We start from the raw sequence: 16065 nt of genomic DNA, 5'->3' as shown, positions 1-16065 counted from the left end.
ACTTATTAAAGGAAATCTGGGTACTGACTTTTTCACTTATGTACCTATTCTGGATATAAGAATTTTATGAATTATGTTTATTACTTTTCTTCATCCTATTATGCATATTATCATCTTTCTTTGGCTAGCTTTTTTTTTTGGATTTTTTTTTTCTACTTTGTATGTTAAATCCATCTGTCTTGTGAGATCTTCCATTTATCATTTTTTTATAAATTGCAATAAAACTATTCTATAGTCTTATTTGAAAAATTGTTGAATTGTATAGAATGGGCTGCCATCTACAGTTAAAATCTTCTTCATCCTAATATAAATCTTTTGTTTTGAAAACCAAAAAACAAATCACTTGAAAATTAACATTTGTGTTTGTTGTATAACCATGTTTTTATCTCACTAAATCCTTCCCAAAACCCCAGGAGATAGGTAGGTACAAATGTTATCCCCACCTAACAGAGAGGAAAATGAGACCACTCTGCTAGGAAGAGGTGGAGCCACGAGTGAACCATAGACATTATAATGCCTCCAAAACCCAGCTTCTAAGTCACTGTGCTCTGCCCCAGCTGTGGATATAGAGCTGTCCTACCCACCTTTGTTATTTAATCACTGCCTCCTCTTGGTTATTTCTGCATTGTTTTAGTTAGCTCTTGCAAATATTTGAATTGCTTTTTGGAATTTCAGTAATTGTCCATTGTTCAGATTTTCTGTTTTGAGACCAGTAACCTTCAGTTGCTTGTCACCTTGAAATAATACAGTTTAAAATCAACTATATTTTATTTTATTTTTTTAAATAAAAAGTTTTATTGGAGAAAAATAGAACCACCACGTACACAGGGAAAAGAGCACAAAAATTCAACTGATACAGAACTGAAAGTCACAACTACCCAATGTTGTTTGCGATTACTTTTCAATTTCTTAAATGGCTTCCATCAATTTTTTAAATAGCCTTGCCAATTTTCAGCTGAAATAGAATCAAGTTTTCAAAAAATTAAGAGCCTCAGCGAAGGGACCAGCTTTTAAGATAACAAAGGTGACACCAAGAGTCTCCTAATAGGACCAATTCTACCGAAAAATTCCTGAAGCACATAACTACTGAGTCTGGTAGAACAGTAGCTCAGAGACCATCAGGGATTAGTTAGAACACTGACTCAGACGGTCCAGTATGCAGAGAGGGCAAACAAAAAAGCTGCATTTCCCTGTCAGATGAGATCACGTGAGAAAATCAAGGAGGTGCTAAGAAAATACAGGCAATGGCTGCTCAAAATTAAGAAGGCATTCTAAATACCACATTATTAGACAACATGTGTAAAGTGATGCAATTAGAAAACAGGCAACTTAAAAAAAATATGGTCACAGGTCTTTGAGAACTCAAGAAAACAATCAATAGCAAACACAAGAGCTGAAAGTCTTCTCAGCTGAGGGTTGAAAGTGAAAGTGAAGTCGCTCAGTCATATCCGACTCTTTGCGACCCCGTGGACTGTAAGCCCACCAGGCTCCTCCGTCCATGGGATTCTCCAGGCAAGAATACTGGAGTGGGTTGCCATTTCCTTCTCCTAAAATCGACTATATTTTAAAATAATTACCATCATTGTCTTTAAGCGAGCCCTTTGAAAAAGTTATAATTCAGTCATTTGTACTTTTCCTTTTTGAATAACTACAGACATTTCTAGGAAATAGCAATGGTACTGGAGGCATTTTATGCTGATCTGAGCTTTTGTTTTCTAGGGAAATCACTGTACACGAAAGTCATTTAGTGTAAGCCAGCAATTGGTTTTAAATAAGTGTTCATATTAGGGTGAACTTCTCCAAGCTGAATTTTCTTAGTTCTAACCTAGAAACGTGTCACTTATGTAATGCTTCATATGTGTAGGGCGTAGTGGCAACACAAAGGAAGGAGTGGGCAGTTCTCCCTGGAAGCCGGGAGAGGCTTCCTAGATGAGAAGCCACCTTCCTAGGTTTCAGGATATTCAGCTACAGTTGGGAAGCACCCTTCGCAGGCAGACTAACCAGAGGTAGCTCTGTGGGCCATGTGGGCCATAGAGTCCTCACCTCTCCCACCACTTAGGCTTTGGTCGAAAACTTGGAATTTGATTCTTGATTTCAAGATGCCCAGATCCTGCTTACTAGTCGTCTAAACTTTCATCGTGTAAATAAAACCAGACATTGTCTCTTCCTGTTGCTACCACCTGTCCAACTCCTCAACTCTAGCATTACAGCACCATGCACAAGTTAAGTATTTTACAAACAAGAGCTCTTCAGCAGAGGTGGGTGGCTCGAGGGATGACAGAACAGGAGTGACGGAGGATGTATCATTTCATTTGTTGTTTCTGTGAATATTTCCTGCCTAGGTTGGTGACCAGATTGTTGAAATCAATGGGGAACCCACACAAGGCATCACACACACTAGAGCAATTGAGCTCATTCAGGCTGGTGGAAATAAAGTTCTTCTTCTGTTGAGGCCAGGAACTGGCTTGATACCTGACCATGGTAAGTAAAGCAGCTTGCCTGTAGCTGAGAGGGTGTCAGGGAGGGGGCAGCAGAAGGGAAAAAATATCTATTTGGAAGGGACAGATATTTTACTATTAATAGCTAATTCAGAGGTAACCACAAGAACCATCTAAAGTTAGTTACATAGCATAGTTACTATAAATTATAATATTACAAAATAAGTGACCTCATACAGGACTTTTATTAGAACAGTATATATGTTAAGCTACTTTCAACAAAAAACATAGTTGCTTTTGCAGAGAAATGTGCCTGGAGAAAATAAGAACATGAGACGCAAAGGATTTTAATGTCATGAAAAACATTTGAAATCTCTTCAAATGTTACTTTTTTCCTTATAGTAAGATGAGTTTCTTTCTTAAGGAACAGCGTAAGAACCTTAAGGCTTTTCTGGTCATTTGTCAAAAACAAGTTACCTATAGCGCTACCTGGAGACAAAGATTTGGACCTGGGGCCATTTCTGTAGTCCTGTACTGATATTAAACTTCCTTGGATTCACTGTATGTTTCTGAAATATCACAGTATTTGACAATCACCGTTGTTCAGCCGAGTGCACTAGTTGACAGTACCACACCACTTAGCCCTTCCAGCTTCCTTCCCTCCCCCGTAGAGCCTGCGTGGGTTAAGTGTAGACATCATCTCCTGCAGCCCCCTTCCAGTCTATAATCCTCTGACTGTATTACCTTCCGTCATCTGCTTGGAAATCATACATCCCCCGTGACGTCTTTGCTAGCTGCACTGTGATGTATTTTTTTACACAGTCCTAGGCTTTTTCTCTTCCTTCTTCAGGTTTGGCTCCTTCCGGTCTGTGCTCCTACGTGAAACCTGAGCAGCATTAAGGCTTTCAGGGCTTTTCTTGGTCTTTCCTTAAAAAGATTTGGTAAATTTGCATGTCTTGTAAATCACTTCCTTCTTTTTTTTTTTCTTTTTAATTAAAAATGATGCTATTAAATACATCTACTTCTATCTTCTGCACTTTTCAGTTTCCTTTTGACATTAAATTTAACAGCTTAATGCAACAGAATTATTTACAAATGCCCATGAACTCCATTTTGGCTACCATAGTTTGGTTTCCTTTATTAGTGGATTTTGGCAAATCTTTAAGCTATATCCATCAATTATAGCTAAATTAGTAAGCTGCTTGGACCAGATAATTTGGTCCAATTTTATTAGTTATTTCTTTTAAGCTTTTTATTGGGCTTTTACTACTTATAAAGAATTTACACATCATATAGTATCGCACTTATGAAAAGTAATTAGAAAAATGAATGCTATTACTTTATATATATATATATATATGAAACAACCTACCTTTCACTCATGTACAAGTACAGTTGTCTGTATACATCTGCCTTTATAGAGAGAGATATAAATATACATGAACTTTATAAAATACTCAGTCTGTTGAAGCAGTCAGTAAAATTCAAATGGCTATCAAAGTTCAAAACTTAATTGTTCCTATTTATAATTCTAAAATTTAATAATGTTCTACTCAAAATCACTTTTTTAGGTGATTGGGATATTAATAACCCTACATCTTCCAATGTGATTTATGATGAACAGTCACCATGTCACCCATCTTCACACTCTGCTTCCATATTTGAAGAGTCTCATGTGCCAGTAACTGAAGAATCACTGATGAGAGTTCAGATATGTGAAAAGGCAGAAGAATTAAAGGACACTGTGCCTGAAAAGAAAAGCACTTTAAATGAAAATCAGTCTGATATAAAACATAAGTCTCTTCTCCATAAAAATATGAATAAAAGAGATTCACCCAACAGTCATGGGCATGGTGATAAGAAAAATCTCTTGAAAGCAGAAAATGGCATCACACCAAGAGGCAGGTCTGCTAGTCCCAAGAAGTCAGCCAGTCAATATCCGGAAGAACATGCAGAAAAGATTCCCAGTCCTCTAAAAAATGACCCCAAAAGAAGACCCAGAGATCGCTCACTCAGCCCCAGGAAAGGCGAGAATAAAAGCAGTCAGCTCGGCACCGGGACAGCTTCTGGACAGGATCACTGTGGAAAAAGCAGGGGACGGTCTTCAAGCCCGAAGAAGCAGCCAAAGACCGAAGGCAGCAAAGACCAGTCTAATGCGAGTCGAAGAGCAGGGGGCCATGCTAGCAACAACGCTGAGCACATCTCAGATGCCAAAGAAAGATCAGGTGTTTTGGGGAGAGATACAAATCAGAGTCAGCCTGGAAAAAACAGAACCAGGTCTCCAGAGAAAAAAAGCAAGCGAGTGGATGAAAGGTCTCTTCCATCCAAAAAGACTAACAACATTACTAGTAGGGCAATACCAGAAAATGAAAAAGGCAAAAAAGCAACCTCTGGACAGATGAGTTCTAGTAAAGATAAAACAGGAGAAAATGTCAGAATATCAGAGAAGAAGCTAAAGCAGGAACCTGACGAAAGAATGGTTTTAAGCAAAACGGAAGATCACAAGAGAAAAGAGCTTGAGGCGGCTGACAGAAACAGAGAGCGCGGAGGGTTCAAACCTGAAAGTGGCTCTCCCGCTAAGAAAACACCGATCACTCCAGGGCCCTGGAAGGTGCCAAGTGCAAACAGAACCACGGGCGCCGCTGGTGTGGCTGAGAAGCGGCTGGGACCTCTAGCGTAAAACGAAGACAAACAAGTTGTAATCTTTTCTTACAGAAAAGCAGCATTTCCCCCCACCCCCACCCAAATCTTTTTTTCCAGAAATTCTGAAACACATGCAAGGACATTGCAATTTGAGCGTCAGGTTACCTGGCTGCATGAAGGCCTGTAGGATTGCTAAGAGCCCACTGCCCCCCTTTGCGCTCAGGAGGGAGCTGAATCCCAGTGCTCGCCGGACACACCCGCTCGTCCTCATGAGTGTCTGAACAAGTGACATGTTGACATTCATAACGTGGTTACGACTCATTTTATATTTGTGCCAAGTTATCTACTGTATCATGTCTATTTTATCCTTCTCACTCAGCTATTTCCACAGTAATGAAAAAGTAGGTTTGGCTCGGAAGTTGATACTCTCAATAGCATGTTGCATGTTTATAGACAGAAATATTTGAGCCCTTGCAGAAGAAGAGGTTGTTAACTCATCATTACAGATGGCAGTTACCTTTCCTAACAGCTACTGATAATGTCCCCGTTTAAAACTCCCAAATATCACTACTGGAAAGAAAAAAGAAAATGTAGTCAAACACTGACTTTCTTATGATTTTGTTTATTGTAATTCGGCTGGATAAGGCATTTCAAATAACTGAGTTCACCCCCTGCTGTGTTATCCAACCCTAATTGATACAGCATCTCAGATCACCCTTTTATTTGTTACTTTATTATGAAACCACCAAGAGACATGTGGAAATATCACTTACTGCTATTTGAAATTTCTGAAATCCAAATTTGTGTTTCTGGATATTTTGATTGAATTATCAGTGCTAAGTCATTTAGTCATTAATACATAATATATATTTGAAGAGAGACTTAAATCACAAAACCAGTTTCACAGTCTGCTGCCAGATGAAGGACCGTCTGGCAGCAGCTATGTGAGTTCAGGTGTGTGGGAGCAGAGCTTACCTGAGACTCGCTCAGCAACTGAGGACAAACGTGGTGGCAGACATTGCGAGATCTTATTTAATTTCTAGCTATATTAACTTATTTAAAAACAGGAGAGTAAACATCTGCTTAGCTTGTACAAGTTTTCGGAATTCTTTTTTAAGGCCTAACTAAAGATGTTTATTGGAAGGTGGTTAACAGTTTTTAGCTCCATAAAACAGATCCAGGTTTTTCAGCCCCCAGAACTAGCAATCGGTAGCATCTATAAATAAAGGAACATTCTCAGAATAAAACCATTTTCTGGAGTATTTGAACGCTGTTGTTCTGTCACCCTGGGTTCATCTTGTTATTGTGAAACATCATGTTCAGGTCCTTCCCTCTCAGAATCTGACTGTGAAATTCTTTAATATAACAACTGAAGCCCCTGTAGATAAGACATTCTTCCCAGAGTGAGATTTTTTGAAACCCCCTTTTCATCCAGAACTATATTTACCCACCTATTGTAACTACTTGAATAGAGACAAATTAGAAGGCTTGATAAATGCTAAGAATTTAGTACCACAGAAATGATTTATTTTCCCTATAGTCCACAATTAGTGATAAAAATCCTATTTTTATTGTTAACTGTGACATAACTTTGATGTCATCTGTTGTCAGTCTGATGTGGCTCTTTCCTCTCTAAGTAACCGGTCACTGTACTGATTCTGTACTGACTTAGCAATGTGGCCTTGGAATGCTAAGCAAAATATGGATGTACTGGTTGTAAATGTTTATATATTGTACAGTACCTTTATATATACACTTGAGGTTCTGATTAGAGAAAGAGATCTGTAAATCGCTCGTTATTTTTTATATAGATATTAAAAAAACAAAAATCAGTTCATGACTTGCATTTCTTTTTACTGTTTTTCTGCTTGTGGAGCTAATTCTCATCATGGTCTGAGTCCTCAGATTTTTATCCCTGTGAGTAACAAACATTCAAAGTCCTACAATCAGGCAGACTCTTACAATGATGACTTTACCTGTATAGCTATACTTTTATCTATAAATACATTTAAAGTTTAAAATTAGTTTGAGTTGAATATCATTATACCTACTTCATACCTTTCATTGTAAGGAAAATAGTTTTGTATAAATAATTTGTTACCCTGCCCCCAATCCTTTCTTATACTGTCAGGGAGAAAAAAGTACTTATGTTATTGGAAATTATTAGACATTTCTAATGCATATAGCAATGTAAATCCAGTTACCACAAGATCACAAATGCTATTTCATCAGGCTATGTGGCATTTCACATTATTTTTAAATCATTTTGTTTACTACAGGTTGTACCTACTTATAGAGTAAAGTGTTTTGACTTCACTGAAATTCTTGATATGAATAATGCCTAAAACCTAGTTCAAGACCATGGTTAAATGAATACTCTTGAGGAGAAAAATTAATTCCTGAACCTACCATTACATGAACTCATATTGAAAATAAACCCTAAACCTCTGGCTTCCAAGCTCCGTCATGAAGATGTGTGTCTTAGCAAAGCCCACAGAGTGGCACCAAAATCATTTTGTTGTTTTAGTGGACTGACCACAACAGCAAAACTGTTCTGGGATGCTATCACATTGTCTTCCTAGAGAAATCAGAAACAGCCTGTGATACTGTTGTCTTCTAACTCACATCAAATTTTTTGGACCAAGTAGCCTCTGCACAGAGTCAACTCCTATGTCCAAGACATCTGAAATAGAAAAGCATGTGATTTTTTATTTCTACGTGAGCACATCTTGATCATTTTCTTTTTTAATAGATGTTTTCATGTAGAAAAAGTCAAATGCTTTTCAACGTGGACTAATGAAGAGTTTCATGATTACTGTGTCCAACACTGAAAGAGAATGGGGTTTTAAGAAAGCAAGGAATACCCAAATTAAACTGTGTGACAGTCTTAACTACCGACCTCCAAAGAGATGTGCTTAGGCTGAAGTCTGGTCTAGAGTGAGCTTCGAGAACTAAGGAACACTGCTGTAAACAGACTTCAGTCACAAAATGTGATGATTCAGTTTGGCATGAAGAATTCATCAGAGCAACTTCTTACATCATCCTGGCATGCTCCATTGCTGAGAACTGCTTGTACTTTTAAACAATAACAGATTTACTTATTTAGGCAGCTCCTTATTTTTCGTGCTATTAAGGTTTATCAGCAGTACAATGACTGGTTTAAATTGGTTATCATTATGACCATAATTATGACATCAATTCTATAATCTTTGCTTCAGTTAACTGAATTAGTTTTAAGATTTTCACTAACTTGGATATGTTTTCACTGTTTCTGTGCAAGTAGAACCTTAAGCATAAGAGAGGAGTATGAAGGCTTAAGAAGAGTAGAATTTATCTGCTAAAGAACTCTGAACCTTTCTCAAACATACATTAAAACACAAAAACATAGCCAAGTGCTTTAATTTAGCCTGAACCTATAGTTTTTCAAAGAATTTTGTTGGTATTTGTCTATTAAACAATGTTTGTATTAAAGCCAAGCAAGCTATTAGTGAAAACACAAGTCAAGAGGCTTATGTTGTCCTTAATATAAAACAATCATTGTTACCTTGAGTAATACCTTATTACAGCATATAGGCTCAGGATGTACTGCAGGAAAGGTATGGAATTATTGCACATTTGTGAAATTCAAACTTCATTATTCAAGATGCACACCAATAACTGCAAGAAGCAAAGGATTAAATGACCAAACTAGTCAATACCTGTATAGACGAGATTAAGTTTAACGAATATTTTTGTTGTTGTTCAGTTGTTCAGTCGTGTCTGACTCTCTGACCCCATGGACTGCAGCATGCCAAGCCTCCCTACCCCTCACCATCTCCTGGAGTTTACTTCTTGATAATGAATTTACTTCCTGATAATCCCAAGTCATACACTATATTTGGGGATTTAAACCCATTTGCCCCATTATAGAGTGTGTAGATCTAAAAAATTTCTAAAATGAATTTTATTAATTTGAAAGAGAGTTGTTTGTAGAGTGCACAGGTTCACTTACCTCTAGATGCGTGCTTAGTCATTTTAGCCGTGACCAACCTTTTGTGACCCTATGGACTGTAGTCTACCAGGCTCCTCTGTCCATGGAATTTTCCAGACAAGAATACTGGAGTGGGTTTCCATGCCCTCCTCCAGGGGATTTTCCTGACCCAGGGATCAAACCCACATCTCTTATGTCTCCTGCATTGGCAGGGGGGTTCTTTACCAGTAGCCCCACCTGGGAAGCCCTACCTCTAGATACAATGAACCAAAAATAAAAACACAGACCCGCCCATAACCTTTACTTTGCAGGACATTCTGGTATTTAAAAAACCTTTCTACTTGTCTCTGAAAGTCAAGAAAACCATACCCCAATTAAGAAAGTATTTGGTTATTCAACTTTTCAAAGTGGTTATATTATACATGAGGCATAATGTACATATTTAGGAAGTTTGAAGTTATACCTCCATGGCAATTTTAGGAGAGACTCTTTCCCAAAACAACACATTATAAAAGTAACTGAACAGGTTATTTTTTCTTACCCATCTATGGTTATTACTATTTCAATTAAATGTATGAATGGCATAATCTAGTTCTGTTTTTACATCTCGGTTTAATTTCTCAGTAACAGGTAAATGTTAAAGTATCATTCCTTTTGTGGATCAAAAGTCCAAGTTTCTAGAAATTACCATACAGGAATAAATGAAGCACAAAGAGTACAACTCTTCCATCCTAACAGAAAAAAACAAAACAAAAACTGCATAAATGGTAAATTACTTGAAGTCTATTCATTCTACACATTTGTATTACATACCTATCATAGGGTCAGGTACTCTCCTGCATTCTGGGGACCTAGGAGTGAAAAACAACAACAAAAAAATCTCTGCCTTAAGGAACTCAGAACCGAATGGGGAAGGACAGAAACAAGTGACAAAAGATAAACAAAATAATCAGATTTTGATAAATGCCATGAAGGATGAACAGAGCTGTGTAACTGATAACAAGGGTAAGATGAGGAACCACTTTAACTAAGAGAAGGTCCTGCTGAGGAACTGACAGCTAAGCAGCCATTTAGGGGAGAACTTAAGAAAGCATATTCCAGGCACAGTCTGAAACAAGAAAGAACTCAGTGTAATGAAGGAACATAGGGAGTGTGATTGTCAGATACTGAGAAGGTGAAGCTGGAAAGGGAGGCAGGCCTGAAATGAAGGGCCTTGAAGGCCAGCATAGGAAAGCCAGGAAGAGTTTCAGTAGGGCTGATAAAGTCTCCATGTTTTTAAGCTCATTCACATGGCTCTAGAGAACCAACTGTAGGAGGCAAGAATGGGAAGGGAACAGTGGGTCAGCACAGTAAACCAGGTGACCACGAAGAAGGCTTAGTCTATTAGCAATGAAAATCAGAATCAACGTGACTGGGTGGTAGATTTGATATGAAGGGAGAGGAACCAAGAATAAACCCTAAGTCTTTGGCTTGAGCAACTGAGTAAACTGTTCCATTCACTAAGGCTGGGAAAACATTGACTCTCCCACCTTAGACAACTTAAAAAAAAAAGGAAAAATATATGTGAAAAAATGGGTGTTAAGTAATGGACAAGAGATAGTAAGAGGTTAGTGGAATTAAATGAGGTGAGCCCCATGACTACCCCAGATTACTTAAAGGCAGTGCCCAGGCTTCAGTGCAGAAAAGGGAACCCAAACCCAATCAAGCAGTCTTGCTGAGTTAAGGAGGTGAGAGTTAAGAATTTGGGGGCGTCAGAACAGCTAGAATTAGCAGGCAGAGTACCAGAGAGAAGACAGCTGCATAGAGAGGAGAGAGCTCAAAAAAAAATATGCTGAAAGTTCAGGTCTCCAGGTGAGTATGCATCAGCACAAGGAAATACTCAACAGGCAAAGGACCACCAGAAAGAATCAGGCCAAAAATTCTGAGCTGGGGATAGTGCATGTTCCTACAGTCAAACTGAGAAAACCCCATCATGAAGAGGGCATCATGTAGAGTGCTCAGAAAGATATTGCATCAGTTGTGGAAAAAAATAGCACCGGGTTTAAGGCTGCCCTGGCCCTCCTAACAAAAGCTTAAAAGCAAGCCTTAAAATGATCAAACTATTTTCGAGTAATTTAACTACATTCTAAAACAAAGCTCAAGAATAAACAAGGCACACACAAAACCCCAACACCCAACAGTGTAGAATTCACATCCAATAAGAAATTACTAAGCATGTGAAGAAGCAGGAAAAATGACCCAAAATGAGAAGAAAAATAAATCAATTAAAAAAAAAACACAGAATGACATAGATGATAGCTGTTTTAATGTTCTTATTTACTATTTCTATTATAAATGTTATGAAAACAAGGTAGAGATAAGAAAGAGCATGTTAAAGACAGACATAAAAGATGTAAAAAACAAAAAAGCAGTATCAAACTTCTGTAGACAAAATACACCATGTAGGATTAACAGCAAAATTAGAACAGATTATTGAAGTTGAAGGCACAGCAACAGAAATTATCCAAAACTGAACACAGAAGACTGGGACAATGTATCAGTAAGCTGTAAAACAACTTCAAGCAGCCTGATACACCTGTGAGGTAGAATCTCAGAAGCAGGTGGGAGAATGGGGTGCAGACACATTTTAATAACACAGCAACCCAGCCTGGTGTTCTGTGATAACCTGGAGGGGTGGGGGGAGGGAAGGGATATACATATATGACTGATTCATGTTGTTATATAGCAGAAACCAACACAAAATTGTAAAGCAATTTTCCACCAATTAAAAAATAACTTTTTTAAAAAAAACAACTAAAATTTTCCCAAATTTTATGAAAACTATAAATCAAGAGACCCAATAAGTGCAACAAATCCCAAGTGCACGCACACACACAAACTACAGCAATACACATTATAACAGCACAAATTCAATGAAAAAGATAAAAACCTTAAAAGTAGCCAGACTTTAAAAAAGAGAGAGACATTATACACAGAAGAACAAAGACGAGAATGACAGCAGACTTCTTGTCAGAAGCAATGCAACTCAGGAGGCAGTAGAGGAACAGCATTTCTAAAAGTGGAATTTTATGCCCAGCAAAAATCTTTCAAACAAAGATTTCTCAAATTCAAAATATTTCTCAACAAGGCCTATATACCTTGCTAAAAAGATTTCAGATTTTTACCTTCAAAGAAATACTAAGCCATTAGTAGATTCTAAATGATGAGACTTGCATTTCAAAAAAAAACACACATTAGTTTTTGAGATGAATAGGTGGGTATGGGAAAGAGGAATGCCATGTATATTTAAGAGCAGAAAAGAAGAATCCTGTTCAAAAACAGAAACTATTAACTTAGATGAGGGTGGTAAAAACAGGGATGGAAAAGAATGGACTGATTAGAAAAACATCTAAAAGATAATTATTCAAAGACTTGGTGATTGGATGTGAGGTATGAGAGAGGCAAGAGTCAAAAATGGTTCCCAGGACTTCCCTGGTGGTCCAGTGGTTAAGACTCCACCTTCCAATGCAGGGGATGTGGGTTTGATCCCTGGTCAGGGAACTAAGATCCCAAATGCCATGGGGCAACTAAGCCCTTGGAAATGTTTTTGTAGGAGAAAAAAGATAAAGTCATCCACTTTCTTCACCTGAAATCTGCACAGAGCCCGCTCAATCCTGGCTTCGAGATAATTGTTCTTATTCCTTATGACTTCTATGAGTCACCTGTCAAGACACTGAAGTGCCTTTACAGATTAGTTCCTTCCAAAGGTAAATCACTATAAACGGGTTTTACTTTAAAAAAAAAAAATTGTAACTCTCACGCAGTATTTAGAATGGCTGCAAACTTTTGGTAATCCACTTCTAGTTCAGTTATCTTGCCCTCTATGTTTCTATCTTCACAGTTAGGAAATCTGTCAGCACAATATTTTTAAAGGGTTTTAAATAGTATTACAAATGTTTATTGTGGATTTACCAAGCGCTAAGTATTTTATGCTAAGTACCTAACATGATAACCTCATTTGACCTTAACAACCCTTTTAGGTAGTTATTATCCCCATTACACAGGTAAGGAAATTGAGGTGCAAAAATGTTAAGTAACTTGCCTTGGACTATGAAATTAATGAGTAGCAGAGCCAAGGATATAAATCCAGAAAGGTCTGAATTCAATCCCTGGACTTGAGAAATTCATCTTTAAACCTCAAAAATCTTCCTGCCATATGAGGATATGTATATATGATACACTGACTTTGCATGTACATACTTCACATGTAATAATAAAGTTTCTTAATTATTCCCATTCAAATACTCACAAAATCTTATCATTAAGATCTGTGGGCTTTCTATTTGCCTCAAGAGATTCTTCAAAGTGGGTAACTTAATGAGCAGGAATTACATAGAGATTATTAGTCTTCATTAACATATGTGTATGTATGTAAGTGTGACAGGGGATGCTGATAAGAGAACCCAAATCATCAATGGCACAGCTTGGCTCAGTACAGACACTGAAGACCTGAGACTGTACTGAGGGTTAAATACATTCATTTAGTTGCACAACAAACTGAACACTTAGTACTGTGATGGGAAACATAGCTCAGATCATTCACAATGGAAGACATATTGTACGGTGAACACGGACAGGTGTGAACAGAAAAATGTCTTATGCTGAATTACATGCTATATTATATGCATGACTCTGTTTCACCAAGAACTATACAGTTATTAGGATTAACTTCAAAATTATAAACTAATTGAAAATTTCTCCATAGTTTCACAGAAAATCACAGTTTAAAGGTTATTTTTTCTTTCAACAACAAAAAAGCCTAGAAACTGAAATTCTCCAATAAAGTTCTTTTATTCAGGTTCAACCTAAAATAGTTTAAATTTAAACTTGATCTCTCTTTGCCAGAGAAATGAAATATCCAATTCTATAGACTGTAATAGAAAAGAACTGAATTTGCATATTTCCAATAAAGGATTTTGCTTCATGCTTTGGGCATCTACCATAGTTACCCAAAAGACTATTTCCAATAAATATAACTGTCGCAGCATAGAAATGCCCAGAATAAATTTCCTAACTTAAAAAGTTGTCCTTAAGTTACTATAACACAACAGTCTTCAGTCTCCTGACTATTCATACTATTTGAAACCATGAAAATACAGGTTTTTAGCATGCACGCCCAGTTGGAAAAGGCTCTGTTCCTCTGAAAACACGATTCATTAGATTAGGAGAGCTGAGGGCACCTCTGCGTATGAACAAGCAGGTGGGTGTCTCATGGGTTTGCAGTCATCTCTTTCCTTAATGGGGTAAGCACTGATGCCAGCAAGGGGAGAGAGTCCAGGCACATGACTCAGCTTATGACTTAATTTTCCACAGCTAAGAAAAGAAAATCACCAAAATCAGTTAGTTTTAAGACAAATAGGTGAGGTTGACAGGTACACTTACATGTAAACCAAGAGCCATTTACATAAGAAAAAAGTATCAACTCTGGCAATAGCAACCATAAAACATCATAGAGAAAAAAACATTAAAAATTTCCAGGATCAGAACTGATATACTGCAGCTCATGGTGGTTTCTAGTTTTCCTTCATTCTGCCTCTGTACATTTCCCTAGCTCAGAGGCCACCCCAGCCCATGCTATTAAACTGACATGAGATTCAAACTTGACTTTTTGTTCCATTCAAGAGCACAGTCTATTGTGCTTGTGTAAAATGAGAAAATCTAAGCTAAAAGTCTATTTCAAATGCTTATTTCTCTACCTGAAGAATTATTTCCATGCCAGCCATTCTCTCTCCCTTTCTCTCTCTCACACACATATACACTGGGAAGGTTAAAGATTATTATACATACTAGTAAGTTTTAAGACTAAGGCAGATGCTACAGAGTGGTAATCTCACTTACTCTTATGTTAAATCCTAGAAGATCACTTATAACACCTGAGACTGCAGAAAGGATAACTACTCGTGTGATATTGTAGATTAAGGGATTCATTGTCAGTCCATAGAGTCTAAATGGTGTGTCCAGCTCCTAAAAAACATGAAAGAACTGAGATGAAATACATGGTTTCACAATAGCTATCAGTGATTATCAGGACCGTTTTCTGAGTCTTGGGTGAGGATGACTGCTTAAGACCTCTTTCCTGATATTCAGCAGCTACCTTCAAAAAATCTGTAATGGGGGAGGGGGAGGAATAAATTTGGAATTAACAGATACAGAGTACTGTATATAAAATGGATAAACAACAAGGACCCTGTGTAGCACTGGGAACTATATTCAACATCATGCAATAACCTATAGTAGAAAAGAATCAGAAAAAGAACATATGTATATATATAACTGAATCACTTTGCTGTACATGTGAAACACTGTAAATCAACTATACATAAATTTAAAATAATAATTTAAAAATTTAAAAATAATAATGTAAATAAATAAACACCTGGAATGGGCTCTCACCTAGTCTTTCACTAGCTAAGTTTTTAAAGGTGGATTCAAGCAATATGCAATTTGTGATTTTTTAATGTAATTTTCAAATGTGACAGACAACAGCAATCATTAGAACTTGGGTAATAAGTTGGGAAACTCTTCTCATACAGTCATTAACCCCAACTATCCAGTCTGTATTTTGAATCTACACAGCATTTATCTGTTACTAAGGTCCTCTCCAAGAAGTACAGCATTGATTTAATTAAATGGTAATAAAAATGTATCACAGAGTATTACTTACTTTTAACAACTTGGTGGACAGCTTTAACACATTGTTTACTAGGGTAAGCTGTTCTTTCTTATTCGGCTTTTTTTCCATTTTAAGATATAAATTAATCTAAGGGAAGGAATAGAGATTAGGGAAAATGTCATGTAAAAGATATGTATATGTGTGTGTGTATATATATATTGCATTCAATATGGCAGATTTGGAAGGCAATATTTCCAACTAAAATAAAATTTGAAATTCTAGTAGCTATATTTACAGAGCACATATGTCACATACCCAACCCCCATCCTAATCAGTCACATACGGGGATACAAAAAGGCTAT

General features: G+C 37.1%; 2 protein-coding genes across 9 annotated transcripts in view; one reads left to right on the top strand and one right to left on the bottom strand.

The window, feature by feature from the left end:
* Window positions 1-6921, top strand: part of MAGI3 (membrane associated guanylate kinase, WW and PDZ domain containing 3) — a 248562-nt gene extending 241641 nt beyond the window's left edge. For 2 of the 4 annotated variants that reach the window (XM_070463864.1, XM_070463863.1), the window contains exons 20-22: window positions 2343-2481; window positions 3289-3379; window positions 4010-4097. In XM_070463864.1, the coding sequence (XP_070319965.1) occupies window positions 2343-2481; window positions 3289-3338 (189 nt within the window). In that variant the 3' untranslated portion in view covers window positions 3339-3379; window positions 4010-4097. Of the gene's footprint in view, window positions 1-2342; window positions 2482-3288; window positions 3380-4009 lie in introns of all 4 variants that reach the window. The other 2 variants (XM_070463862.1, XM_070463860.1) reach the window with 1 other exon arrangement.
* A 1888-nt stretch (window positions 6922-8809) lies between these two features.
* The window catches only part of PHTF1 (putative homeodomain transcription factor 1), a 73541-nt gene continuing 66285 nt past the window's right edge, over window positions 8810-16065 (bottom strand). For all 5 annotated transcript variants that reach the window (XM_020908007.2, XM_020907990.2, XM_020908022.2 and 2 more), the window contains 3 exons: window positions 15755-15850; window positions 14929-15054; window positions 8810-14403 (listed from right to left, as the gene is read on the bottom strand). In XM_020908007.2, the coding sequence (XP_020763666.1) occupies window positions 14383-14403; window positions 14929-15054; window positions 15755-15850 (243 nt within the window). In that variant the 3' untranslated portion in view covers window positions 8810-14382. The remainder of the gene's footprint in view (window positions 14404-14928; window positions 15055-15754; window positions 15851-16065) is intronic.

The sequence above is a fragment of the Odocoileus virginianus genome, unplaced genomic scaffold (genome assembly GCF_023699985.2).
Source record: "Odocoileus virginianus isolate 20LAN1187 ecotype Illinois unplaced genomic scaffold, Ovbor_1.2 Unplaced_Contig_8, whole genome shotgun sequence".
Taxonomy (NCBI): Eukaryota; Metazoa; Chordata; class Mammalia; order Artiodactyla; family Cervidae; genus Odocoileus; species Odocoileus virginianus.
Note: the sequence above shows the minus strand (reverse complement) of the source record. Positions and strands in the feature narration are given on the sequence as shown.